Source organism: Ornithorhynchus anatinus, chromosome 7, assembly GCF_004115215.2.
Source record: "Ornithorhynchus anatinus isolate Pmale09 chromosome 7, mOrnAna1.pri.v4, whole genome shotgun sequence".
Lineage (NCBI taxonomy): Eukaryota > Metazoa > Chordata > Mammalia > Monotremata > Ornithorhynchidae > Ornithorhynchus > Ornithorhynchus anatinus.
In genome coordinates, this window is record NC_041734.1 from 67,238,709 (window position 1) to 67,263,844 (window position 25,136).

At 55.8% G+C, this 25,136-nt stretch overlaps 1 protein-coding gene across 1 annotated transcript in view; it reads left to right on the top strand.

Annotated features, from left to right (window-relative positions):
• ITPR3 (inositol 1,4,5-trisphosphate receptor type 3) overlaps nt 1-25,136 on the top strand; it is a 73,791-nt gene that overhangs the window by 21,023 nt on the left and 27,632 nt on the right. Inside the window, exons 3-26 of the mRNA XM_029069808.2 lie at nt 4,441-4,562; nt 6,043-6,129; nt 6,333-6,491; nt 7,306-7,404; nt 8,910-8,993; nt 9,172-9,318; nt 9,537-9,632; nt 9,837-9,884; nt 10,224-10,366; nt 11,180-11,279; nt 12,582-12,742; nt 13,552-13,693; nt 14,191-14,352; nt 14,946-15,118; nt 16,271-16,390; nt 17,428-17,610; nt 18,690-18,941; nt 19,192-19,336; nt 20,689-20,833; nt 20,997-21,193; nt 21,408-21,537; nt 22,320-22,377; nt 23,551-23,716; nt 24,846-25,010. Coding sequence (XP_028925641.1) covers nt 4,441-4,562; nt 6,043-6,129; nt 6,333-6,491; nt 7,306-7,404; nt 8,910-8,993; nt 9,172-9,318; nt 9,537-9,632; nt 9,837-9,884; nt 10,224-10,366; nt 11,180-11,279; nt 12,582-12,742; nt 13,552-13,693; nt 14,191-14,352; nt 14,946-15,118; nt 16,271-16,390; nt 17,428-17,610; nt 18,690-18,941; nt 19,192-19,336; nt 20,689-20,833; nt 20,997-21,193; nt 21,408-21,537; nt 22,320-22,377; nt 23,551-23,716; nt 24,846-25,010 — 3,284 coding nt within the window. The remainder of the gene's footprint in view (nt 1-4,440; nt 4,563-6,042; nt 6,130-6,332; nt 6,492-7,305; nt 7,405-8,909; nt 8,994-9,171; nt 9,319-9,536; nt 9,633-9,836; nt 9,885-10,223; nt 10,367-11,179; nt 11,280-12,581; nt 12,743-13,551; nt 13,694-14,190; nt 14,353-14,945; nt 15,119-16,270; nt 16,391-17,427; nt 17,611-18,689; nt 18,942-19,191; nt 19,337-20,688; nt 20,834-20,996; nt 21,194-21,407; nt 21,538-22,319; nt 22,378-23,550; nt 23,717-24,845; nt 25,011-25,136) is intronic.

Consider the following 25,136-nt stretch of genomic DNA (forward strand, 5'->3'; position numbering starts at 1 on the left):
CTAATCAATGGCTTGGGGAGGGGACAGCTTTTCTCAATCCCCTCCCCACCCCTATCCTCTATTTGAAACAGGAGGGGTTGGACCTGTCCAGAGCAGCTGGGTCCAGGGGTAGCGTCTTTTCTGCTCAGCTTCCTTCACTCCTGCTCCTCCTGCTATGCACAATTACTCTTCCTCTCTGACTGTTCCAACATCCCTCCTCCTCCCCAACCCCTTCCTCTCTACTCTCCACCGCTCCATCTCCCCTTCCTCTCTATTCCCCTGCTCGATCTCTCCCCCTCTTCGCTGCACCTCATCTCATCTCTTCTGTGCTGCCTGTGGTTTCTGCTGCAGCGCCTCAAAGTCTCAAAACCTCAAGCCCAGACTCGCTCGTTGCTGGCTCTGGGAGAAACCTAACTGAGACACTCCGGTTCGGCATCTGGGGCCCAGCAGGGAAGTATGGCTGGGTGAAGGGGGGGTGAGGGGGAAGAAGGAAAAGGGGGGCAGAGGGGAGGGGGATATCTCTGCTTGGGTTAGACAAAGCCAGCTGGGTGTGGCCATGTGTGGGAGTCCAGGTGTGTTTCTGTGGGGAAGAAGGTGCTGAGTCTGTGGGTGTGGGGAAGAGAACAGAGTTTAGACACGTGTGTCTACGTGTTTCTGGGATTTAGGGTCGTGGGAGGCAGTCAATTGTATCTACTGAGTGCTTACTGTGTGCAAAGCACTGCACTAAGTGCTTAGGAGAGTATGATATAACAATAAACAGACACATTCTGGCCCACATGAGCTTACAATTAAGAGGGAGTGGTCTGACTGAGGGTGGAAGAGGAAGGGCCACATCCTGCCCATTTGCCAACCAGGCTCCTGTTCTTCTGCTCTGCATTTCTGGAGTTCCTTCCCTGCTGTCAGTTCTCGGGGTGCCAGCCCCGACACTCTCTCCTCTCTTCCCTCCCAGGGGGTGGGGTCCAGGCTGTCTGGAGCCCTCCAAGGGGAGACTGCTGCTGGGATCAGGGATGAGAGAAGCAGCGTGGCTCAGTGGAAAGAGCACGGGGTTAGAAGTCACAGGACGTGGGTCCAGACTCTGCCACTCATCAGCTGTGTGACTTTGGGCGAGTCACTTAACTTCTCTGTGCCTCAGTTACCTCATCTGTAAAATGGAGATTAAGACTGTGAGCCCTATGTGGGACAAGCTGATTACCTTGTATTCCCCCCCAGCGCTTAGAACAGTGCTTGGCAAATGGTAAGCACTTAACAAATGCCATCATTATTATTATTATCAGGGGCCACATGTCCTGGGACTTCCTCGTGGGCCCCTCCCACCACTCCCCCTTCCCTTGGGGCAGGGCAGGGCAGACAGGGTGGGAGGCCTCTGTCTAAACTGATCCTGCCCCTCCTTTCCTCATTCTCCTGCTCCAACACCCCTGCTCCAACTCTTCCGCTCCACTGGGAATTATTTACTCTGGTAACCTGGCCAGGGTGGGGGAAGCTTATCGGAGGCCCCGGTGCCTGCATCAGGGTTTCTGGCCAATCAGCACCCATCCTGCCACACTCATTTAGGAGCGGCCGGAAGGGCCGGGAGAGGATTGGCTTTGGGGTGGAGCGGTGAGGTAGTAGGGATCTGGGAGAGAGTGGCAGGCCTAAATCAGTGCTGCTTCTCTGCTCCCTTATTCCCCGGGGCTGATTCTCTCAGCCCCCTCCCCCCAGCTCTGCCCAGACACCATCTGCCCCCCAAACCTAAGGGGTCCGTGGGCTGGTTGCTGGTCTTAGAGAGCTCTCTTGGAACTGGACTTTTCCAGTCTGACCTGACTCCTGTTTGTTAGCGGCCTAGATGAGCTCTGCTGAATGTGGTCGGACCTAGCCTGAGAGGCATTTAGTCATGGTGGACACTGCCGCCCGTGTGTGGGTCACTCTGGGAAACCCGGCATCCCTTGGGGACACAGACCCAAACACCTTGTGGCCTGAAGACCCTGCCCAGCCCCCCAAATCCCCAGGGCCACATAGAATTTAAGAGGAGTATGTGTTGGGGGGGGAGTCTCCTAAGAAGGGGCTATGAACCACTCGAAACATACCTGCCCTTAAAATAGTCCCCAGTCCTCAAAAGGCATACTGATGCCTGAATTCATTCAGGCCCTCCATTCCAGGGCGATTTCTCCCAATCTGCCCACTTCCTCTAACTTGTCTCTTGTAGTTGTACCCGATATGTGCTTCCCTGAGGTTGCCATGCTTGAGGGCTGGGGGCCTCCTGGTCATGAGGGAAGACAAGGAAGGGCCCCAATTATTGGACCAGGGCTTCCTCCTCTCCCTGCTTCCTGCTGCTCTATCTCCCACCCCCTAACCCTGCTGCCCCCTCCCCACCTGCCCTTCCTCAGCACAAACCTCACAGGCGTGCGGCTGCTTGGCTATTCCTGCCTGGGCAGAGACTAGGCTATTATTCAGGCCCTGGCTGAACGAGGGCTTCTTCCTGAAGCTGAGCTGAGAAGAGCTGATGCCCCTCTGGCCAGCCGGGAGTAAGCTGCAGGTCATGTCCAAACTCCGAGGCTAGGACCTAGTCACCCCTACAACCTCCTACACCCCCTGGCCCGACCCGGGGTAGCTGGCCTGCTTTTCCCCATCCCTCAGGGGGCTGTGAGGACAGACTTGAGATCGTGGGGGAGCCCGGCCCGAGCTGAAATCCGCAGCCCGGTCCACCCGGGGGTCAGCCTGCCCTCCTCCTTCCCGGATCTCACCCAAGTCTGCTCTTGGCCCTGGCCTGGACTGAGCGAGGGGGAGCCGTGGCAAGTGGGTGCCTCAAGGGCTTCTGGGTGTTGTAGGCAATCACATGGGTAGAACCAGCCTGGCCAAATCTCATGAACTGAGGAGCCACCCGCCAAAAGCATAATATAGCTGCAGATCAAAAAAAGCCTTTAACTAATATGGTGGTGTGTGTTCCTGAGAAGGTGTTCTGGGGAGAACCTCAGAGAGAGGAGGAGGAGTATGAGTAAGAGGAGGAGAAGGAGGATGGCGGAAGGAGGAGGAGGAGACGGAGGAGGAGAAGAAAGAGAAGGAGTAGGACAGGGAAGGGGGAGGAGGAGAGTAGAAGCCAGGGATGAGCATGAAACAGCCAGGAATGGGGGAGGGGTAAGGCTGGGCACCCTCCCTGGCCCAGGTCCATGTGGGTGGGGGAGATGCCATCCCTGCAACCGGCCGTGGCAGCGATGGCTAAGAAGCACTGAAACCCGTGGTGGAGGAGGCCGCAGGAGGCTGGTGAGCTGCACTTGGGTCTCTGCCAGTTTATAATCTCAAAGCGGGCGCGGCAGCCCCCAGTGGCCTCCCCACAGCTTCCCCAGCCCAACCCCTCTCGGGGGGGAGGAGAGCAGGGCTGGGGGGGCCAGTCTACTCCAGGCTGGGCTGGGCCAGGCAGAGCTCAATGTGGCGGGGCCCCGGGGCCGAGGGAGGTAGTCGGCAGGATGGCCCCTTTGGCCTCGGCTCCACTGGCTGGGAGATGGGGCCCAGGGAGACCTTTTTGTCCCAGGCAGCCCCTGGCACTGCCTCGCCCGGCCAGAATTGGGGGGCAGCACATCTCAGCAGCCTGGAACTGGCCACCCTGTACTGAGATCCTGTCCAGAACGGGCGGCTGGGAAGGGCCAGGGGATTCAGAGGGTTAGCTCTCCCCAACCCTGTGCAGATGGGTCAGCATGGATTGAGCACCAGCAACCTGCTGGGTATGATTCGGTCAGTCAGTCGTATTTATTGAGTACTTACTGTGTGCAGAGCACTGTACTAAGAATTTGGGAGAATACAATATGACACATTCCCTGTCCACAGTGAGCTTACAGCATAGAGGATGAGCTTGCAGACCAAATTCATTCATTCAGTTATATTTATTAAGCACTTACTGTGTGCAGAGCACTGTACTAATTGCTTGAGAAAGTACAATACAGCAGCAAATAGTGACATTCCCTGCTCACAGTCTAGAGTGGGGAGAGAGACATCAATACAAAGAAATATAATTACAGATATATACTTAAATGCTGAGGGGCCACGAGGCGGGGGAAGAGCAAAGGGAGCAAGTCAAGGTGATGCAGAAGGGAGTGAGAGATGAGGAAAAGTGGGGCTTAGTCTGGGAAGGCCTCTTGGAGGAGATGGGCCTTCAATAAGCCTTTGAAGCGAGGGAGAGTAATTGTCTTTCCTTGGTTCCTTGGCTCATTGGTAGGCCTGGTGCCTCCCCTACCTCTCAATTTTCTTGGTGCCCAGACACCCTCGGGCAGTGATTCCCCCATATCCTTGCCCAGATCCCCTAACCAGGTGCCCAGGTGTCCCCGGAGTTGGGACGAGCGTTCAGTCCTGCCTTTCCAGCAGCATCCGGTCAACCTAGCCTGTCCGCATCGAGGCTGGTACCTTCCGCCACGCTTCTGGTCTCCCGAGACGAGGAACCTGCTCTCTGCCTGCTCCCCAGGCTGACGCTTCTCCCCCTGCTTCCCCCGGCAGACTGCCTCTTCAAGGTGTGTCCCATGAACCGCTACTCAGCCCAGAAGCAGTACTGGAAAGCTAAGCAGACCAAACAGGACAAGGACAAGATTGCGGATGTTGTACTGCTGCAGAAACTGCAGGTGAGTGAAACCCTGCCAGGGCACAGCCCCCCGGCCCTTTTTATGGTATTTGATGAGTGCTTATTATGTGCCGGGCACTATACTAAGCAAAAGGGAAGCTATAAGCTAATCAGGTTGAATGCAGTCGATGTCCCACGTCGGACTCATAGTCTTAATCTCCAATTTATAGATGGTGTAACTGAGCCACAGAGAAGTAAAATGACTTGCCCCGAGTCACACAGCGGACAAGTGGTGGAGCTGGAATTAGAACTCAACTCATAGAACTCAGCTCCTTCTGACTCCCAGGTCCCTCCTCTCACCATTAGGCCATGCTGCTTCTCTGGCAGCTGCTAGGTTGTCTGTTCTCTTGGGTCTCTTTTTCAAACCAGAAGGCAGCCTTCTCTCTGACCTCCCTTCCTCCTCTCTCGCCCCGCTCCGGTCTATTCTTCACTCCGCTGCCCGGCTCATCTTCCTGCAGAAGCAATCTGGGCATGTCACTCCCCTTCTTAAACAACTCCAGTGGTTGCCTATCGACCTCCGCTCCAAACAAAAACTCCTCACTCTAAGTTTCGAGGCTCTACATCACCTTGCCCCTTCCTACCTCTCCTCCCTTCTCTCTTTCTACCACCCACCCCGCACGCTCCGCTCCTCCGCCTCCTCCTCGCCGTCCCCCGGTCTCGCCCATCCCGCCGTCGACCCCCGGGCCACGTCCTCCCGCGGTCCTGGAACGCCCTCCCTCCTCACCTCCGCCAAACTGATTCTCTTTCCCTCTTCAAAACCTTACTTAAAAATCACCTCCTCCAAGAGGCCTTCCCAGACTGAGCTCCCTTCTCCCTCTACTCCCTCTACCACCCCCCCTTCACCTCTCCGCAGCTAAACCCTCTTTTCCCCCTTTCCCTCTGCTCCTCCACCTCTCCCTTCCCCTCCCCACAGCACTGTACTCGTCCGCTCAACTGTATATATTTCCATTACCCTATTTATTTTGTTAATGAATTGTACATCGCCTCGATTCTATTTAGTCGCCATTGTTTTTACGAGATGTTCTTCCCCTCGACTCTATTTATCGCCATCGTTCTCGTCTGTCCGTCTCCCCCGATCAGACCGTAAGCCCGTCAAACGGCAGGGACCGTCTCTATCTGTTGCCGACCTGTTCATCCCAAGCGCTTAGTACAGTGCTCTGCACATAGTAAGCGCTCAATAAATACTATTGAATGAATGAATGAATGAATGACCAATCTCCCCGGTCCCTGCCTCTTTCCTTCAGTGGCCCTGGCCCCTCTAGCTCTTGCTCCTCTTCCCCAGGGGCTCCAGTCCCCAAAGCCCCTGCTGCTCTCCCCTCCTTGCTTAGGGGCAGGAGCTGGGTAAGATGACCTCCAGAGGACCTGGCCAAGAGGCTGCAGGTGGAGATGGTGGTGAGGGGGTTGCTGCCCAGCTCTCTGTGTTGACCCTTCTCTGCTCCCTCCTGACCCTGCCTGTCCCCTCTCGTTCCCCCGGCACACAGCATGCAGCCCAGATGGAGCAGAAGCAGAATGAGACAGAAAACAAGAAGGTGCATGGGGATGTGGTGAAGTATGGCAGCGTCATCCAGGTGAGCCCTCCTCCCCTGCTCCTGACATCTGGGTCCTTCCCCAGCCTCCAGGGCTGCTCGATCCCCTGGGCATCTCCCCCAGTCCCACAACCACCTGGGCACCCACCCCTTAGACCTCCTGCCCGCCCAGATTGGTGCCTGGCCCGTGCTCCGCCCCAGCTCCCAGGACCACCTGGGTGTTTAGCTCTGTGCCTGGCCCCCAGCTCCTCCACATGAAGAGCAACAAATACCTGACGGTGAACAAGCGGCTGCCGGCCTTGCTGGAGAAGAATGCCATGCGGGTCACGTTGGACGCCACTGGCAACGAAGGCTCCTGGCTCTTCATCCAGCCTTTCTGGAAACTGCGCAGCAATGGTGACAACGTAAGGCCTGGAAGGAGGAGACTGAGGGAAGGGTTATGAGAGGACAGAGGGGGATGTGGGGGTGAGAGAGGGCTATAGGGGAGTTGAGGGGGCAATGAGGAGGTTGTGAGGTGTGGGAGGAGGCTGTGAAGTCTGGGAGAGATTGGCTGTGAGTGGGCAGAGAAGGGGCAGTTTGGAGGCTGTGTGGTATAGGAAGGGACTGTGAGGAGGCTGAGGGACAGGAAGAGGGTGTGAGGGGCAAGGAGGTTGGTGAGGAGCAGGAGGGCACTTTGAGGAGGTTCTGAAGATCAGGATGGAGTTGTGAGGGACAGGAGTAGAATGAGGAGAGTGGCATATAAGGGGGTTATGAGGAGCAAGGGGGCTGTGAGGAGGCTTGTGGATCAAGAGTGGGTTGTGAGCGGCAGGAGGGGGATGTGAGGAGCAGGAGGGGACTGTAAGGAGGCTGTAAAGGGTGGGAGACAGGGGGTGAGAGAACTGGGCAGGGCGGGGGCTGTGGGGAGTGGGTTGAGGTGAGGAGTGGGGCTGTGAGGGGGCAAAATGGGCATGAGGGGACTGGGTGGGGTGTGAAGGGCGAGAAATGGCTGGGAAGGCCAGCTAGGGAGGAGGAGGAAGGGGCGATGGGTGCGTGAAGGGGAGGGGCTGGTAGAAGGGGGAGCAGGCTGGAGCGGAAAAGGCAAAAATAGGGGAGGTGGTGGTGCTGGGGGCAGGGACTCTGGTGGTCCCTCCAGGCCCAGGCTCCAGGAATGGGAATCTGGAACTCAGGAGTCCCCCGCCCCGCTGGGGACACCTCTGACTCCAAGTCCTTACCTCCCAGGTTGTTGTGGGAGACAAGGTGATCCTAAACCCCGTCAACGCAGGGCAGCCTCTGCACGCCAGCAACTACGAACTGAGCGACAATGCCGGTTGCAAGGAGGTGAGGTGGGAGTGGGGAGAGCTCGGTCCGAGGGACCTCGGATCCTGAGGTCACCCCATCCCGACCCCCCAGACACATCCCTTGCCCCACTCTCCCTACACTTCTTTCCCAGCCTGGCCTTCTCCTCCGCCTCCCTTTTCATTACCAACAGACCATCACTGCCCATTTTAAAAACTCTATTAAAATCATATCTCCTTTAGGAAGTTTTCCCTGACTAACCTCTCCCCATTTCCGCATCCCCCTTTCCTAAGCGCCACCTATGTACCTATGTACCCACCCCTAGCCCCATAGCATTTATGTAGGTATCCTCATACTCCTCTGCATCTCCTGTCTAATTTATTTTAATGTCTGTCTCCCCTGCGCAATTTTAAATTCCTTGTAGGCAGATATGGTGACTACCAAGTCTATTGTATTGCACTCTCCCAAGCAGTCAGTGCTATGCTCTGCACCCAGTAAATGCCCAATAAATACACGTGATTGATTGCCCTTCTGCTCCCTTCTTTCTGTGAGAAGCAGCATGGCCTAGTAGAAACAGCACAGGCCTGGGAGTCAGAGGACCTGGATTTCAATCCCTGCTCCGCCTCGGTTCTGCTATGTGACCATGGGCAAGTCACTTTATTTCTTTACGCTTGTTATTTGTAAAATGGGGACTAAATCCCACTCCCTCCTGCTTAGAGTGTGAGCCCCATGTGGGATAGGGACTGACCTGATTAATTTGTACCTACCTACCCCAGCTCTTAGAACAGTGCCTGACATACAGTAAATGCATACAAGTACCACAATTATTATTGTTGATATTTCTGCACTCTTATTACCAGTTTATGCAAATTTTTTTCAGTCTATACATAATCTCTAGCTATATCTCAGCCCATGTTTGTGACCTTGAGCCCTGAGTGGAACGGGAACTGTCCAGTCTGCATATATTGCATCTGAGAAGCAGTGTGGCCTAGAGGATAGAGAATGGGCCTGGGAGTTGAAGGACCTGGATTCTAATCCTGGCTCCACCACATATCTGCAGTGTGACTTTGGGCAAGTCACTTTACTTCTCTGTGCCTCAGCTACATCATCTGTAAAATGGGGATGAAGACCGTGAGTCCCATGGGAGACAGGGACTGTCCAACCCAATTACTTTGTCTTTACCCCAGTGCTCAGTATAGTGCCTGGCACATAGTAACCACTTAAATACCACAATTATTATCATCTATACCACACTTAGTATAGTGCTTGGGACATAATGAGCACTTAACATATACCACAATTTTTATTGATTGATATTTCTGTATTCATATTACCAGTTAAAGCGATGATTTTTTCTCTTGCTTCCAGTATTGGAAAATAATTTGTGTATCTGTCTTCCCTCATTAGATTGTAAGCTCTTTGAGGGAAGGGACTGTTTTGTTCTCTCCCAAGCACTCAGTACAGGTGTTCTGCACACAGTAGTTGCTCAATAAATAATTCTGGATGATGATGATGATGGTGTTTTAACTTTTCTTCCTTCTGCTCAGGTCAATTCAGTCAATGGCAACACCAGCTGGAAAATCAACCTCTTTATGCAGTTCCGAGATCACCTGGAGGAGGTCCTGAAAGGGGTAAGGACTTTGGTCGTCCATCTGGCACTACCTCCAGACAGCTCCCAGCTCTGCTCCCTCCACATCTCTTGAGCCCCCCACATGCAATTCTCCGCTGCCCGATTTCTTCCCCCCCTCGGCTCCCGCCCCTCCCGGGTCCTGTGTCCCCCTTCTCAGCCCCCACCCCCACCACCGGCAGGGCGACGTGGTGCGGCTGTTCCATGCGGAGCAGGAGAAGTTCCTGACGTGCGACGAATACAAGTCCAAGCTGCAGGTGTTTCTGCGTACGACCCTACGCCAGTCCGCCACGTCTGCCACTAGCTCCAACGCCCTCTGGGAAGTGGAGGTGAGAAAGAGGGGCGAGGAGCAGCAGTGTACTGTCACAGATGCTTGGGAACCTACAGAGTTGAAGGAAGACCCAGGCCCTGGCCTTGAGGGGCTTGAAGTAAAATGGAGAAGACTTTGGTGGGGAGGGGGACAGGTTCCTGCCCACTCCCCAGCTCTCCCGACAGCTTTCCTTCCTCCTCTCACTCACCGAGCCTCCTCTCCTGCCCTTCCCCCAAGGTGGTTCACCATGACCCGTGCCGGGGAGGGGCCGGCCACTGGAACGGCCTGTACCGCTTCAAACACCTGGCCACGGGCAATTACCTGGCCGCCGAGGTGAGTGCTAGGTGTCTGGGGCAGATCCCGGGCAGTGAAGGGATCGGGGAGGGGCAGCCCGAGGGACAGAGGAGCAGCCGAAACCGAGGGTGGGGGAGTGGCTGAGCACTCAGCCCCTACAGCTTAGGATGGTTGGGGAGGGCAGGGGCTTGGGATGGGGACTTTTATCCCTGGGGGAACCTCACACTCCAGTTTCACTTCCAGGAAAACCCCAGTTACAAGGGAGACGCAGCCGAGCCCAAGGCAGAAACGGTGAGTGGCTCCAGGCTTGGCTCTGGACTCTCCATGCCGGGGAGGGGAACGTGGGGGTGGAAAGTGCCCAATTGGGGGAGGGGGTGTGGGAGTTGGCTTCTTGATGGAGGAGGATAAAAGGGGTCCAGGTTGGGAGAAGGGACATGAGCTTCACATGGTGGAGTCCACAGCGATCCAGAGCGGGACAAGGGATGTGGGATTCGTGGGGCTTGTGGTGAAGTCCAGGAAGGTCCAGAGCGGGATAAGGGATGTGGGATTCATGGGTCCTGTGTTGGGGTTCAGGGTGGTCCGGGGCGGGAGAAAGGACCTGGGATTCACGGAGTCCGTGTCGGGTTTCAGGGTGGCCCGGGGCGGGCCAGCCGCAGGAACGTAGGGGAGAAGATCAAGTACCGACTGGTGGCCGTGCCCCACGGCAACGACATCGCCTCTCTCTTTGAGCTGGACCCCACCACGCTGCAGAAGACCGACTCCTTTGTGCCACGGTACTGCTTGGGCAGGGTGGGGGATGGCCGGGTTCTGTGTTAGATTCCAGGGACATGGGTCCCCACCCTGCCACCGCTTACCCCACTGGGCTCCTGACTAGTGCCCATTCAAATACTTCATTGACCCAGAACAAGTTCCACCTAGGTCTGTCCCTCCTCCCCTCCCCTTCCCTTCCCTGCTTTCCTCCTCCCTCCTCCTTCCTCCACATCTCTTCCTCATCCCCTCCTCTCCCCCAACTGGTGAGCCCCGGGTGGGGTCCAAGCAGGCCAAAGACGCCAAACCTTCTGGGACTTGTAGTACTTGTCAGCTGTGTGACTATGGGCAAGTCACTTAACTTCTCTGTGCCTCAGTTACCTCATCTGTAAAATGAGGATTAACTGTGAGCCTCACGTGGGGTGACCTGATTACCCTGTATCTCCCCCAGAGCTTAGAACAGTGCTCTGCACATAGTAGGCGCTTAACAAATACCAACATTATTAGTCCTGGAGCTGAAGCATGCCCAATAAGAGCTGCCCAAGCACCCAACACACACAATCCTCCTCTTAGACCTGGAAGTCCAGGATCCCTCAGAGTCTTACTGGACACGTCCCTTTATCTGGGGACCCATCTACCTCTCTGTGGGGGCGCAGATACCCTGGCCTGTACCCTCAAGGGATTACAAATGGACCCTGATATCAAACAACGCATCCTCAAATGGGCCCTGGGGCTCTGGGACAGAGGGTGGGTGGGAGGGCAGCCTCTCTTGCCCCGAGAGTCATTTTGGCCTCTTCCTCCTCTCCCGGCCCCCGGCCTCCGGTCCCTTTTGGCCGCAGAAACTCGTACGTGCGGCTCCGGCACCTGTGTACCAACACCTGGATCCAGAGTACAAACGTCCCCATCGACATCGAGGAGGAGAGACCCATCCGCCTCATGGTGCGGCGGGAACGGGGGACTGAGGATTTGGTCGGGCTGGAAATCGGGGGCTTGGAATATTAGGGGGAGTTGGGGACTATGTATGGCATTGCAGGATTTGGTGGGGTCCAGGGTTAGGAATTCGAAGCAGAGTGCCCTAGTGGAAAGAATTCAGGTCTGGGAGTCAAAGGACCTGGGTTCTCATTCCGGCTCTTTCACATACCTGCTGTGTGACCTTGGGCAAGTCACCTAACTTCTCTATGCCTCAGTTCCCTCATCTGCAAAATGGTATTCGGTACCTGGTACCTGTTTTGTTCTGTTTTGCTTTGCCGTCTGTCTCCCCCGTTTAGACTGTGAGCCCGTTATTGGGCAGGGATTGTCTCTTATCTGTTGCCGAACTGTACATTCCAAGCGCTTAGTACAGTGCTCTGCACATAGTAAGCGCTCGATAAATACGATTGAATGAATGGTCCCCCTCCTATGTAGACTAAGCTCCTGTGGGACCTGATTATCTTGTAACCCCCACGCTTAGTACGGCGCTTGGCATATAGTAAGCGCTTAACAAACACTACCGTTATCATTCAGTAGTATTTATTGAGTTCCTAATGTGTATATACTAAGTGTTTGGGGGAGTACAGTAGAGTTAGTAAGTATGATCCCTGCCCTTTGAGGATCACACAAATTGCCACATGCGGGCAATAGCTTCTGCAGAGGTTATGATTCCCAGTTATTAACCCTGGAACAATCATCCCAACAGGTTTCTAAACCTCACTATAATGGAAGAGTGCTGTTGGGGGGAACGAAAGGGTTAACACTGAAGTGGGGAAGAAGCAGTGGAAAGAGCCCGGGCTTGGGAGTCAGAGGTCGTGGGTTCTAATCCTGGCTCTGCCTCATAATCAGCTGTGTGACTTTGGGCAAGTCACTTCACTTCTCTGTGCCTCAGTTATCTCATCTGTAAAATGGGGATTAAGACAGTGAGCCCCAAGTGGGTCAACCTGATTACCTTCTATGTAACCCAGCGCTTAGAACGGTGCCTGGCACAAAGTAAGCGCTTAATAAATACCATCATCATTCAAATTATTATTCTACTAACATCAGTTACAGACAGGAGGAGGAGGAGGAGAAAAAGAAGGACAAGGAGAAGCGGGAGGAGGGAGTGGAGGGGAACGAGTGCTTAGTTAACGGCAAGAGCACAAAAGCGCCACAGGAAGCTGTGAGGACGTCAGTGCGCGGTTGGTTGGTGCCAGGTGCTAAGTTGGGTGTTCAGGGGAACCGGGGGCTGTGGTCTCCCCGCTGACCCCTGTGAACCGCCTCACCCTGCAGCTCGGCACCTGCCCGGCCAAGGAGGACAAGGAGGCTTTTGCCATCGTATCTGTGCCGGTGTCGGAGATCCGCGACCTCGACTTTGCCAACGACGCCAGCTCCATGCTGGCCAGTGCTGTGGACAAGCTGAATGCCGGCTTCATCAGTCAGAATGACCGCAGGTGGCTCACCGGGGGCCCGGAGCCGGGCTCCAGTGTGGGGAGTGACAGGGCCGATGGGGGAGGGCTGGCTCCGGCCAGGGGCTCCAGTGTGGGACTGGATATTTCCGAGACCCGAGAGCCCTCCGCCCTAGTCCCTTCACTACCCGCTGAGGGGGAAGCTGACATTTCCTGACTCACTGTTGTGCCGAGGTGGGGAGGAAGGCGATCCCAACCCTGAGGAACAGATTCCCCCAATCCCCCTCTCCCTCCCCAACTCCTGTGGACCAAGGACTGCCCAGTCTGGTGGTGTTTGGATCCAGACCTCCTTGGGCCCGAGTGGGGCAGAGGGAAGGGACAGCCCATCGATGGACGGGCTCAGGATTCGTCGGTCATTCCTGAGGCCCAGGGGAGGTGGGCGATAGATATTGGGATGTCCCAGACTCCTCATAGAGTTGAAGCATTGTGGCCTAATGGAAAGAGCCCAGGCTTGGGAGTAAGAAGACTTGGGGGCTCTAATCCTGGCGCTCGGCCTCTCGCCTGTTGGGTAACCTTGGACAAGCCATTTTACTTCTCATTGCTTCAGTTTCCTCACCTGTTACATGGGGATTTGACATCTATTCTCCTGCCTATTTAAGCTGTGACTCCCTTGTGGAACAGGGATTACGTCCGACCGGATCATCTTGTAATTACCCCAGCACTCGTTACGGTGCTTGGCACATAATAAGTGCTTCACAAATACCACCATGATGATGATGATGATTAGGTCCAACCTAAAGGGGCCTGGGAGCAGGACAGGGCCGGGCTGCTGAACCCCCTCCTCTCCCCGGCAGGTTTGTGATCCAGCTGCTAGAGGATCTGGTGTTCTTTGTCAGCGACGTCCCCAACAATGGGCAGAACGTGCTGGACGTCGCGGTGCCCAAACCCAACCGTGAGCGGCAGAAGCTGATGCGCGAGCAGAATATCCTCAAACAGGTTGGGGCGGGGCCAGAGGCAGTTCTGGACGGGGCCGGGCCCTAAGGGTGGGCAGGGTTTGGGGTGAAAGGGGCTGGAAATGGGTCCAGCAGGGGGGCACCGGTGCTTGGAGGAGAGTTTGCCCAGGGGACCCCTCCCCTGTATTCCCTTTGAACTCCTCCCCCAACCCAGTCCCACCCTGGTCCCATCAGCCGCTGCTGGTGCTGTAGCTTGGCCCAAGTCCCTAAGCCAGACCTGCGCAAGAGCTACTCTTCCTCCTCCTCCAATCAATCATATTTCTTGAGCGCTTTCTATATGCAAAGCACTGAATTAAGTGCTAGGGAGAATACAATATAACAATAAACAGTCACATTCCCTGCCCACAACAAGCTTACAGTTTAGAGGGGATCACCCCTTTTCCCCAGTCCCCCGGCATGATCCTTCTCTGGCCAGAGCCTCTGGGTACCGTTCTGGCCAGCTCCCCTCCAGCTTCTCTCTCTCTCTCCCCCACCCCCCAGATATTTGGCATCTTGAAGGCTCCTTTCAAGGACAAAGGCGGAGAGGGGCCCCTGGTGAGGCTGGAAGAGCTGTCGGACCAGAAGAACGCCCCGTACCAGTACATGTTCCGTCTCTGTTACCGCGTCCTGCGCCACTCCCAGGAGGATTACCGCAAGAACCAGGTGTGGGGACCCCGGCCCCCTCCCCGCTCGTCGCCCCATGTCCGCGGCCTCTGGCCTCTCTGAGCCATCTCCGGCCTTCCCACCTTATCAGCCTCCACCGCCCCTCTCTGGGCCCCCCCCGACTCTGACTTGGTTATGCAGCTTGTGAACTGGGGAATGTCCCCCTGCCTCCATCCCCAACTCTACCGTCCGTGGAGTTTGGGACAAAGGCCAGTCAGGACCGGTCCCCCTGCCCTAAATTCTTTCTGTCCAGCAAACAAGTCAGAACGGCACTCACCCTCTCCACCGCCCCCCGCCCCAACCCCTCCACCAGCCCTGAGTCTCAGATCCCTCCCCACGCTGCAGCTGGCCTTTTCCCCACCCTCTGACTCAATCCTGCAGCCCACCAGCAGCCTCCCATCCCACGCTCCGTGACTCCAGTTCAGTCTGCCTTGCACTCCTCCCTCCCTCCTCTTGGCTGGGCTGCCTCTGGAGCCCTTGGGGATTGGGTTGGTATGAGTGGGGGCGTTGGGGTTGGGGTTAGCCCCAAGAGCTGAGGGGTCTGGGGTTCTGCCGGCTCCGCCGCTTGCTGACAACACGCCCCGTGCCTGCAGGAGCACATTGCCAAGCAGTTTGGCATGATGCAGTCCCAGATCGGCTATGACATCCTGGCCGAGGACACCATCACGGCACTGCTGCACAACAACCGCAAACTCTTAGAGAAGCACATCACCAAGACAGAGGTGGAGACCTTTGTTTCGCTAGTGCGCAAGAACCGGGAACCCAGGTGGACACCTTGCCCATGCCCTTTCCCCCTCCGCTGCTACTCCCCTGTCCCTGCTTCCCTGTTCTTGCAGTCCCCTCTCCCCTGCCCACTTCATCATCAATGATATTTATTGACCGCTTACACAGTACTCTGTGCAGAGCACTGTACTAAGCTCTTGGGAGAGTAATAATAACAATTATGGTATTTTTTAATCATTTACTATGTGCTAAGCACTAAAGTGCTGGGGTAGATACAAGGTAATCAGGTTGGACACAGTCCCCGTCCCACTTGAGGCTCACACTCTTAATCCCCATTTTCCAGATGAGGGAACTGAGGCACAGAGAAGTGAAGTGACTTGCTCAAGGTCACCCAGCAGACCAGCGGCAGAACTGGGATTAGAACCCATGACCCTCTGACTCCCAGGCCCGTGCTGTCTCCACTACGCTACGCTCAGCAGAGACTGCAGACACGTTCCCTGCCTACAATGAGCTACTCTCACTCATTTTCCTACCTGTCTCTGGCCTCCTAAACTCAAATAATCAGTCAATGGGGAGGGGAGGTAGAGGGAAAGTCAGATCAATCAATGGTATTTATTGAGCCCTTATTGTGTTCAGAACACTGTACTAAGTGCTTGGGAGAGTACCCTACGACAGGGTGGTTGAACACGTTCCTTGCCCACAACCAGCTCACTAACTAGAGGGGGAGATGGCCTTTAATATAAATAGATAAATTAGGGATACGTACATAAGTGCTATGGAGCTGAGGGTGGGGTGAATCCCAAATGCCCAAACGGTAGAGATCTAAGTGTATAGATGACACACTTCCCTACCCCTTTCCCCATTCTTACTCTCTGATCTATCTGTTCTTTGATCTCTCTGTTCTCTGTCCCATCTCCTGTTTAATCTGGCTCCTGCTCCTGCTGCCTGATCACCTATCATCAATCGGTCAATCAATGGTATTTATTGCATGCTTCCTGCATGCAGAGCACTGTACTAAGTCCAGTGACCCCGAGCACTTCTCCCTGAACTCCTTCTCCTGCCCCCACACCCCCATCCCCCAGCCTCCTGCTCTCCACTTCCCGTCCTCTCGCCTTGCACCCCTCCACGCTCTGCCCTGCCATTCTGACAACGACTGTGCTGACTGCCCAGGCCTTTTCTCTTTCCTCATCCCCAGGTTCCTGGACTACCTTTCAGACCTGTGCGTCTCCAACCACATCGCCATCCCCGTCACCCAGGAACTCATCTGCAAGTGTGTTTTGGACCCCAAGAACAGTGACATTCTCATCAAGACAGAGTAAGGGGCCGGGGGCTCCCTGCATCCCACCCCCACCTGCCCACCTTTCCCCATTCTGATCTTTTTTCTCATCTTCCACTGTTTCCTCACCACTCCCTTCTGCTCTCTGACACTCTCCCTCCTTCTCCTCCTCCTCATCCTCTTCGTCAGTATCAGCATTTCCTGGTTGCCTGCTGGGGGCCGTGTACTGTCCCGGGCAGTCGGAAACATACCCCAGTAGTAGAAGTCCATCTATCTTCAGTAGTATTTACTAAGCACCTCTTGTGTACAGAGCACTGAACTAAGCATTTGGGAGAGCACAATAGAATTAGAAAAAAATGATGGTATTTGTTAAACACTTACTGTGTGTCAAGCACTGTTTTAAGTGCTGGTGTAGATACAGGGTAATCAGATTGGACACAAGTCTTGTCTCACATGGGACTCAAAGTCTGTCAGAGGGAAGGGAATTAATCCCCATTTTACAGATGAGGTAACTGAGGCACAGAGAAGTGAACTGACTTGCCCGAGGTCACACAGCAGACAAGTGGAAGAGCTGGGATTAGAACCCAGGTCATCCTGGGACTTCCAGCCCCATGCTCTTTCACAGAAATCCCTATCTTGAAGTAGACACAATCCCTTTCTTCAAGGAGCTTAATGGGCACATAGGTACTGAATCGTTTTCAGATGGAGGTGAAGACTTGGGAGGGAAGATGAGTTCAGTTTTAGTTATGTTGAGCTTGAGGGGCCAGCGGGACATCCATGTAGAGATACCCTGGAGACAGAGGGGGACATCCATGTAGAGATGCCCTGGAGGCAGCGGGAAATGCGAGATTGCAGAGGAGACGGGTAGATTTGGGAGACAGGTGGGAGCACAAGCCATGGGAGTGGGTAAAGTCCATGTAAAGTGAGAAGAGTTTGGGACGCAGAACAGTCTCAAATCTCCCAGCACACACATACCAGGGATCACCGGTACAAAAGGAGAGTTTTAGGCCACAAAGGGCTGGTCTGCCCCATGAGCAGATCCCCTCACAGGAGCTGGGGGTGGGGGGATATTGCAGGCTGCGACCAGTGAAGGAGATGTCCCAAGCACACGAATACCTGAGCATCGAGTATTCGGAGGAGGAGGTGTGGCTGACTTGGACTGACCGGAACAACGAGCAGCACGAGAAGAGCGTCCGCCAGTTGGCCCAGGAGGCCCGCGCCGGCAATGCCCATGACGAGAACGTGCTCAGCTACTACAGGTGCTTCGGCTCCCCTGGGTCTCTGATTCCAGCCCCTGTATTCCACCCTCTGATCCCCTGACCCTGTGACTACCCTGGTCCCCAGACCCTGCCACACACCCCAGGCTCCGAGGGCGGAGGGAGGATCCTAGCTGGAGTGGGATTCCAGACCTCCTCCTCTGGTAGGATTGGAAAGGAGATGATGAAAATGATGGCATTTGTTAAGCGCTTGCTATGTATCAAGCACTGTTCTAAGCTCCGGGGTAGACAACAACCTAATCAGTTTAAACATAGTCCCTGTCCCACATGGGGTTCACAGTCTAATTCCCATTTTATAGATGAAGTAACTGAGACACAGAGAAGTTTAAGTGACTTGCCCAAGGTCACCCAGCACACAAGTGAAAGAGCCAGAATTAGAATCCACATCCTTCTGACTCCCAGGTCCGTGGCCTATCCACCGGGCCGTGCTGTTTCTCTTATGGAGGTTTCAGATTCTTTCCGGACCAGCTGACGCCTCACCGCCCCACCAGAGGAGGGTTTATGTCTAGCTGACCTCTGGTAGTTTGGTCAGGCCGGGGACAGAGGGAGGAAGGTCGGGGGGTCAACCCGGTGGGGGAGTCGGGGCCCTCTGGCCTGTCAGAGAACGGTGACTTAAGCCAAGCAGTCAGGGCAGAGTCATCCCCTGAAGAGACTTCCCATCCATTTCAGGGACTCTCACTCCTGACAGATGAGAAACTTCCAGTTGTCTAATCTCTCTCCATCCTGCTGCCATTTCAGCCTTTCCTCATCTTGATCCGCCTTTAGCGGAAGCAGATGCTGATTCCTCCCCACCCCACTCACAGCCTCTCACCTGTCCAGGCCACCACCCTACCCACCCGCTTCTTTCCCTCACAGCCTCCAGGCCCTGCCCACAGCTCTTCCTCCTCACAGCCTCCAGACTCCACCCACTGCTCTTTCACAGCCTCCAGGCCCTGCCCACTGCTCTTCCCCATCACAGCATCCAGGCCCGCCCCGCCTCCCAACTGCTCTCCCCCCTCACAGCCTCCAGGCTCCACTCACCGCTCTTCCCCACCTCACGCCCGGCCCTGCCCTGCTCCCAGGTACCAGCTGAAGCTGTTTGCCCGCATGTGCCTGGACCGCCAGTACCTGGCCATCCACGAGATCTCCAAGCAGCTGGGCGTGGAGCTCATCTTCCTGTGCTTGGCAGATGAGGTGCTGCCCTTCGACCTGCGGGCCTCCTTCTGCCACCTCATGCTGCACGTGCATGTGGACCGGGACCCCCAGGAACTCGTCACTCCCGTCAAGTTTGCTCGCCTCTGGACCGAGATCCCCACGGCCATCACCATCAAAGAGTGAGGCCCCTGGGAAGTTCATTCATTCATTCGTCGTATTTATTGAGCGCCTACTGTGTGCGAAGCACTGTATTAAGCGCTTGGGAGAGGACGATATAACAGTAAACAGACATATTCCCTGCCCACGATGTTTACAGTCTAGAGAATGAGCGTTCAGGGGGAGATGGGTAGAGTGAGGATGGGCAGGAAGGTCCGGGTGGGAATGGAGACAAGAGACCCCATATCCACTCACAACAACCTGCTGCCGCAGCTACGACTCCAACCTGAACGACTCCCGGGATGACAAGAAGAACAAGTTTGCGAGCACCATGGAGTTCGTGGAGGATTATCTGACCGGCGTGGTCAGCGAGCCTGCGCCTTTCGCCAACCAGGAGAAGAACAAACTTACTTTCGAGGTGAGACCCTGATGGGATTGGGGGCTGAGCCAGGCTGGGGTTGAGTTGGTAGCAGGGGATGGGGCTTGGAGTCAGTGATCAGGGAAGATACTTAGGGTGGGGGGCAGAGGCTAGGCCAAGGGGTGGAGTTTGGCACGGAGAAAGAGGGAGGAAGGATACCCAGGGTGGGGGCGGAGCCAAGGGCAAAGGGCAGAGTTTGGCACAGACGGGAGGAGGAGGAAGGATACTTCGTGTAGGGACAAGAGGGTGGAGCTGTCTGGTGTCCGTTGCCAGGATTTGAGGGGGGTGAGGGGGCAGCGACTGGGGTTAAGCACAGAGTGGGCTGCATCTTCAGGGAGCCCACTCCTCATCTCCGCTTCACCAGGCAGCTGGGACAGGATGTTGGAGGCAGGGAGCCCAGAAACCCTGCTTTAAGGGCCATTCATTCATTCAGTTGTATTTATTGAGCACTTACTGTGTCCAGAGCACTGTACTGAGCGCTTGGAATGTACAGTTTGGCAACAGATAGAGACAATCCCTGCCCAACAGTGGGCTCACAGTCTTAAAGGCCACTATTCCCCCTCTCCCCTTCCCCTTCTGTTTGCCTCCCTGCCCGAGATCCGAGGAGCAGCCTGGCTCTGGTAGCCCAGTAGTTGCTTCCCTGGCCTTGTAACTGGATGCTGGCCCAGCCCATGTATCCTTGCTCTCCATGTGACACGGGCCTCGTGTCCCTCATGCGCCCCCCTGCCCCTACCTATGGCTTCAGGGTCCCCTCCTCTCCGCTTCCTCCCCCTTCTATGGCCTTAGCCTCTCCCCCTCCATGGCTTCCCGCTGCCAATAGCCTCAGTCTCCCCCAGAACTAGGGCAGGGAGCAGTGACCGAGCCCATTTGATTTCCCTCAGGCCGCATATCTGTCAGACTGGGGGTCTGTGCTGGAGAGCAGGGCTGTGCTAGACAGACACTCACCTGCAAAACCTCCTCACCCCCACTGTCCTGGGACCGTCTGCCCTTGCTTGCTGCAGTTCAGAACCTCCTTGGACCCTAACCCCATCTCTGTCCCAGCCTGGCCCCCCTTCTCCCTATCCCCTCTTTGCCTCTGTGTCCCCTTAAAACGGGTTCTGTGCTCCCACCCTTTTTCCCTGTCTCTACCACCCGTACCTACCCTTCGGTACCCTTCTCTCTCCACCATCTCCCCCATCTCTGACCCCAACGATCCCCCTTCATCTGTGACTCCATCACCATCCCCCTTCTCTGATCCCACCACCATCTCCCCCATCACTCTGGCACCCCTCCACTTCCCCCATCTTACTCAGACTTTTCATCTGTCTGTCTCCCCATCCCTCGGGCCCCCGTGCCTCCGTCTCCCCCGACAGGTCGTCAGCCTGGCCCACAACCTCATCTACTTCGGCTTCTACAGCTTCAGCGAGCTGCTGCGGCTCACCAGGACGCTCCTGGGGATCATCGACTGTGTGCAGAACCCTCAGGCCCTGCTGCAGGCCGAGTACAATGACGACAACGGTGGGGAGCGGCTGGGGGGCGGCCCCGGGGACCACCGCCCGGCCTGCGGCCTCCCGACTCTCCCCGGGTGGCTCCGGCCAGAGGCTCCCCTTGGGTGGAGGCCTGGCCTCGCCCCCACCCTGACTTCACCCCCCGCCCCCTCCCTTGTGTTCCCCTGCCCCAGGGAAGGATGTCCGGCGGTCCATCCAGGGCGTGGGCCAGATGGTGTCCACCATGGTGCTGAGCCGCAAGCCGTCGCTGTTCGGTGGCACCGGCCTGAGCGTGGCCGGCAGCCCCGAGTCCCTGGAGAGGGGCTGCAGCATCGACAGTGAGAACATCGTGGTCATGGAGACCAAGCTCAAGATTCTGGAGATCCTGCAGGTCAGAAGCTGCCCCGGCCCGCCGGGAGCGGGGCCATTGGTGGCTAATGGCGGGAGTGGAGGCCCTAGGGGCTGGGGCTGGACAGGCCCGGGGCAGGGGAAGGGCAAGGTGGGGTTCAGGGTGTGGGGAGGGGAAGGAGATGGGGTCAGGGTTGGTGGGTAGGAAGGGGAGCGGAGCTGCTCAGATCCCCTGCTCCTCCCTTCCCACCACTCAGTTCATCCTCAACGTGCGCCTGGATTACCGCATCTCCTACCTGCTCTCCGTCTTCAAGAAGGAGTTCGTCGAGGTCTTCCCTATGCAGGACAGCGGGGCAGACGGGACGGCCCCGGCCTTCGACTCCTCCAGTAAGGGAGCCCTGCTGCCCCTGTGCCCCTTTCTTACCCCTCTGCTCGACCCCCACCCCTCTCAATTCCTCTGTTCGCCCCTCTGCTCCTCCGCTTGCTCCCCCACCCCCCTTCTCACTCCCCTACCCCTTTGCTTCCCCTCCATCATCCCTTTGCTCTCTCCTATGTTGACCCCTGACTCCTCTGCTCTCTCCCCTACTCCTCTGCTTCTCTCTCTATCCCCTCCTCTCTCCTTTGCTCTCCCCCCAGCCTCTGCTTCCCCACACTCCACGCATCTGCTCTCTCCCCTGCTTGCTCCCTCATCCCTCTGCTCCCCTTGTTACTCTGCTCCCCCCATTGCCCCTCTGCTCTTTTCCCTGCTCAATTTCCACCTCCACTTCCCCCCCCCCCCGCTAGCTCTCCTGCTCACTCCCCCTCCCCTCTGCTTTTCCCCCCACCCCTTTGGTCCTCCTCTTGTTGTGTTTCTCTGTTCCCCTCCGCAGCTGAGAATCTGCCTCTTCCCCAACCCCAGTAATAGCTTCATCTTTAGGAGGGGATTTGGGGGAATCCAGGGGATGACCAGGAATCATCTGGGTGGTCCTGGGGCTGACCAAGCCAGTCTGCCTATCCTTGCTTTGGGCTTCCCCAAACCCCATTCCACCACATCCTAATCCCAGCAGGAAGCCCTCTCCCCAAGTGGCCTTCCTTCCTCTTCCTTTTTGGACTGCTTTCCCCCACCCCCACCCACTTCCCCTGCCCCTGAATCCATAGCTCCAGCTGTACCCTCTGCCTTCCCTCCTCAGCGGCTGCCATGAACCTGGAACGGATTGGGGAGCAGGCAGAGGCTATGTTCGGGATAGGGTGAGTTGTTTGGCTCTGTTCACACTTCACCCCTGGGCCCCCCACCCCTACTCTGAGCCTGAAAGCCCCCAGAACAGGACTGGTAAGCAGTCAGAGGGTTAGGGTCTTTGGGAACAAAGCTGGGCCAGATCCCACAGGGGTCATCCTGTCTATCCCCTGTCCTCTGGTCCATTAACCTCACCCAAATGGGAGAGGAGGTCCACCTTATTCAGAAGCAGGAAACGCTTCTGACCTCGGAGGAACATGGGGGAGAACAGTCACCCTCTCTCCGTTGTCTGGACCTATCAGTCAGTCAGTACTTACTGAGCGCTTATGGTGTGCAGAGCACTGTACCAAGTGCTTGGGAGAGTACAATACAATACAGTTGCTAGATACAGACCCTGAGGAGCTTACAGTCTAGTAAGGGGAGGCAGATATTAAAATTAGTTAGGGGAAAAGGCACAATATAGGGATATGGATAGAAGTGCTTTGGGTCTGGGGATAAGGTGGCTATTAAAATGCTTTAGGGGTACAGACCTAAATGCATAGACAATGCAGAGGGGAGGGAAAATAGGATGGGGGAGATGAGGGGTGAGTCAGAGAAGGCCTCTTGGAGGAGATGTGATTTTAGCAGGGTTTTAAAGGTGAGGAGAGGGGTAGTCTGATGTGTGTGTATACGTATCTGTAATTTTATTTATTTACATTGACGCTACCGATTCCTGTTTACTTGTTTCGATGTCTGCCTCTCCCCCTTCTAGACTGTGAGCCTGTTATGGGCAGGGATTGTCTCTCTTGGTTGCTGAATTATACTTTCCAAGTGCTTAGTACAGTGCTTTGCTCACAGTAAGCGCTCAATAAAGATGATTGAATGAATGAATATGAAGGGAGTGGGAGTTCCAGGCCAGAGGGAGGACACAGGCAAGGAGGTGAAGGTGACAGAGATGAGATGGAGGTACAGTGAGTAGGTTGGGGTTAGAGGAGTGAAGTGTGAGGGTTGGGGTGTAGTAGATGACCCTGACTCAGCCCCCCAACTTCTGCCCTGCAGTGTTCCCCGGGCCCCCAGTCTGCCTGCGATAGAGTCCCTAGCAGAGAGGGGGCAGGGGTGGGGAGAAGGGAGGTGTCCTGGCTCTAGACCCGAGCGGGGACTGGGACTGGGAGTGGGGCGGGAGGTTCTGAGTGCATGCCCCGCCGCAGGAGGACGAGCAGCATGCTGGAGGTGGACGACGAGGGCGGGCGCATGTTTCTGCGCGTGCTCATCCACCTGACCATGCACGATTACGCGCCCCTCGTCTCCGGGGCCCTGCAGCTGCTCTTCAAACACTTCAGCCAGAGGCAGGAGGTCATGCACACCTTCAAACAGGTATCTGGACCCCTTCCGGCCCTCCTTCGGCCCCCTGTCACCCCCCAAAACCCCTAGTCACCCTTCAAGCTGGTCCTTGACGAAGCTTGAGGCAAAAGATGCCCCGATCATCGGTTTCTGTCTGAGGATAACAATCCTAATTGTGGTCATTTTTTAAGCACATGGTGTGAGCTGAGCACTGGGCTAGACACAAGCTAATCAGTCAGGCACAGTTCCTGTCCCATGTGGAGCTCATGGTCTAAGGGAGAGGGAGAACAGGATTTGATCCCCATTTTACAGAGCTAGAAATTGACACTCAGAAAAATTAAGTAACTCGCCCAAGGTCACACAGTAGGCAAGTGGTGGAGCAGGTATTAAAACCCAGATCTTCTGACACCCAGCTGGTGCTCTTTCCACCAGGCCACACTGCTTCTCAGGTGGCTGGAACAATGGGGGAACACTGATTGGACTGTAAACTCCTTGAGGTTAGGGATGGTACTTATTAACTCAGTTGTACTTGCTCAAGCACTCAGAACACCGCTCTGCACGCAGTAGGAGCTCAGTCAGACTGAGACTGCGAGCCCCATGTGGGCTGGGGATGGTGTCCAACCTAATTATCTTGTATCTATCCCAAAGCTTAGTATAGTATTTGGCACAGAGTAAGTGTTCAACGAATGGAGAAGCTGCATAGCCTAGTGGAAAGTGCAGGGGCCTGGGAGCCAGAGGACCTGGGTTCTAATTTTGGCTCTGCCACTCTTGTCTGCCGGGTGATCTTGGGCAAGTCACTTAACTTCTCTGGGCCTCAGTTATCTCACCTGTAAAGTAGGGGATTCAATTCTACCCCCTTCTACTTGGACTCTGAACCCTTTGTGGGACAGGGATGGTGTCCAAACTGATTAACTTAGTGCTTGGCACATAGTAACTGCTTAACAAATAATGTTAATAATAATAATAATAATAGTAATAATAATGGATATCATCAAAATCAGATACCCTACCAACTCCAGCATCCAATTCCACAAGCTGTGGGGTTCTAGTCTGCTGCTCGGTCCGGCCACCACCAGCTCCCCCCAATCAGGTGGTCTACCTACCCCTCCGCCCCCGAGTCCTGACCCTCCCCATTCCTGCTCCCCTCCTGCCTCCCCTCCAGGTGCAGTTGCTGATCTCAGCCCAGGATGTAGAGAACTACAAGGTGATCAAGTCAGAGCTGGACCGGCTGCGGACGATGGTGGAGAAGTCGGAGCTGTGGGTGGACAAGAAGAGTAGTCACAAGGGCGACGAGGTTGGGGAGGGGGCCAAGAAGGAGAAGAAAGAGGTGAGTTGGGAAGGGGCCAGGTTGGGACATTGAACCCATTTCCAGTCCCCCTGCCTCAGCAGCCCCGCCCGCCCTTCTGGCCTCGCTGTCGGCTGAGGAAGGTCAGGCTGCTGGTCGGCAAGTCTC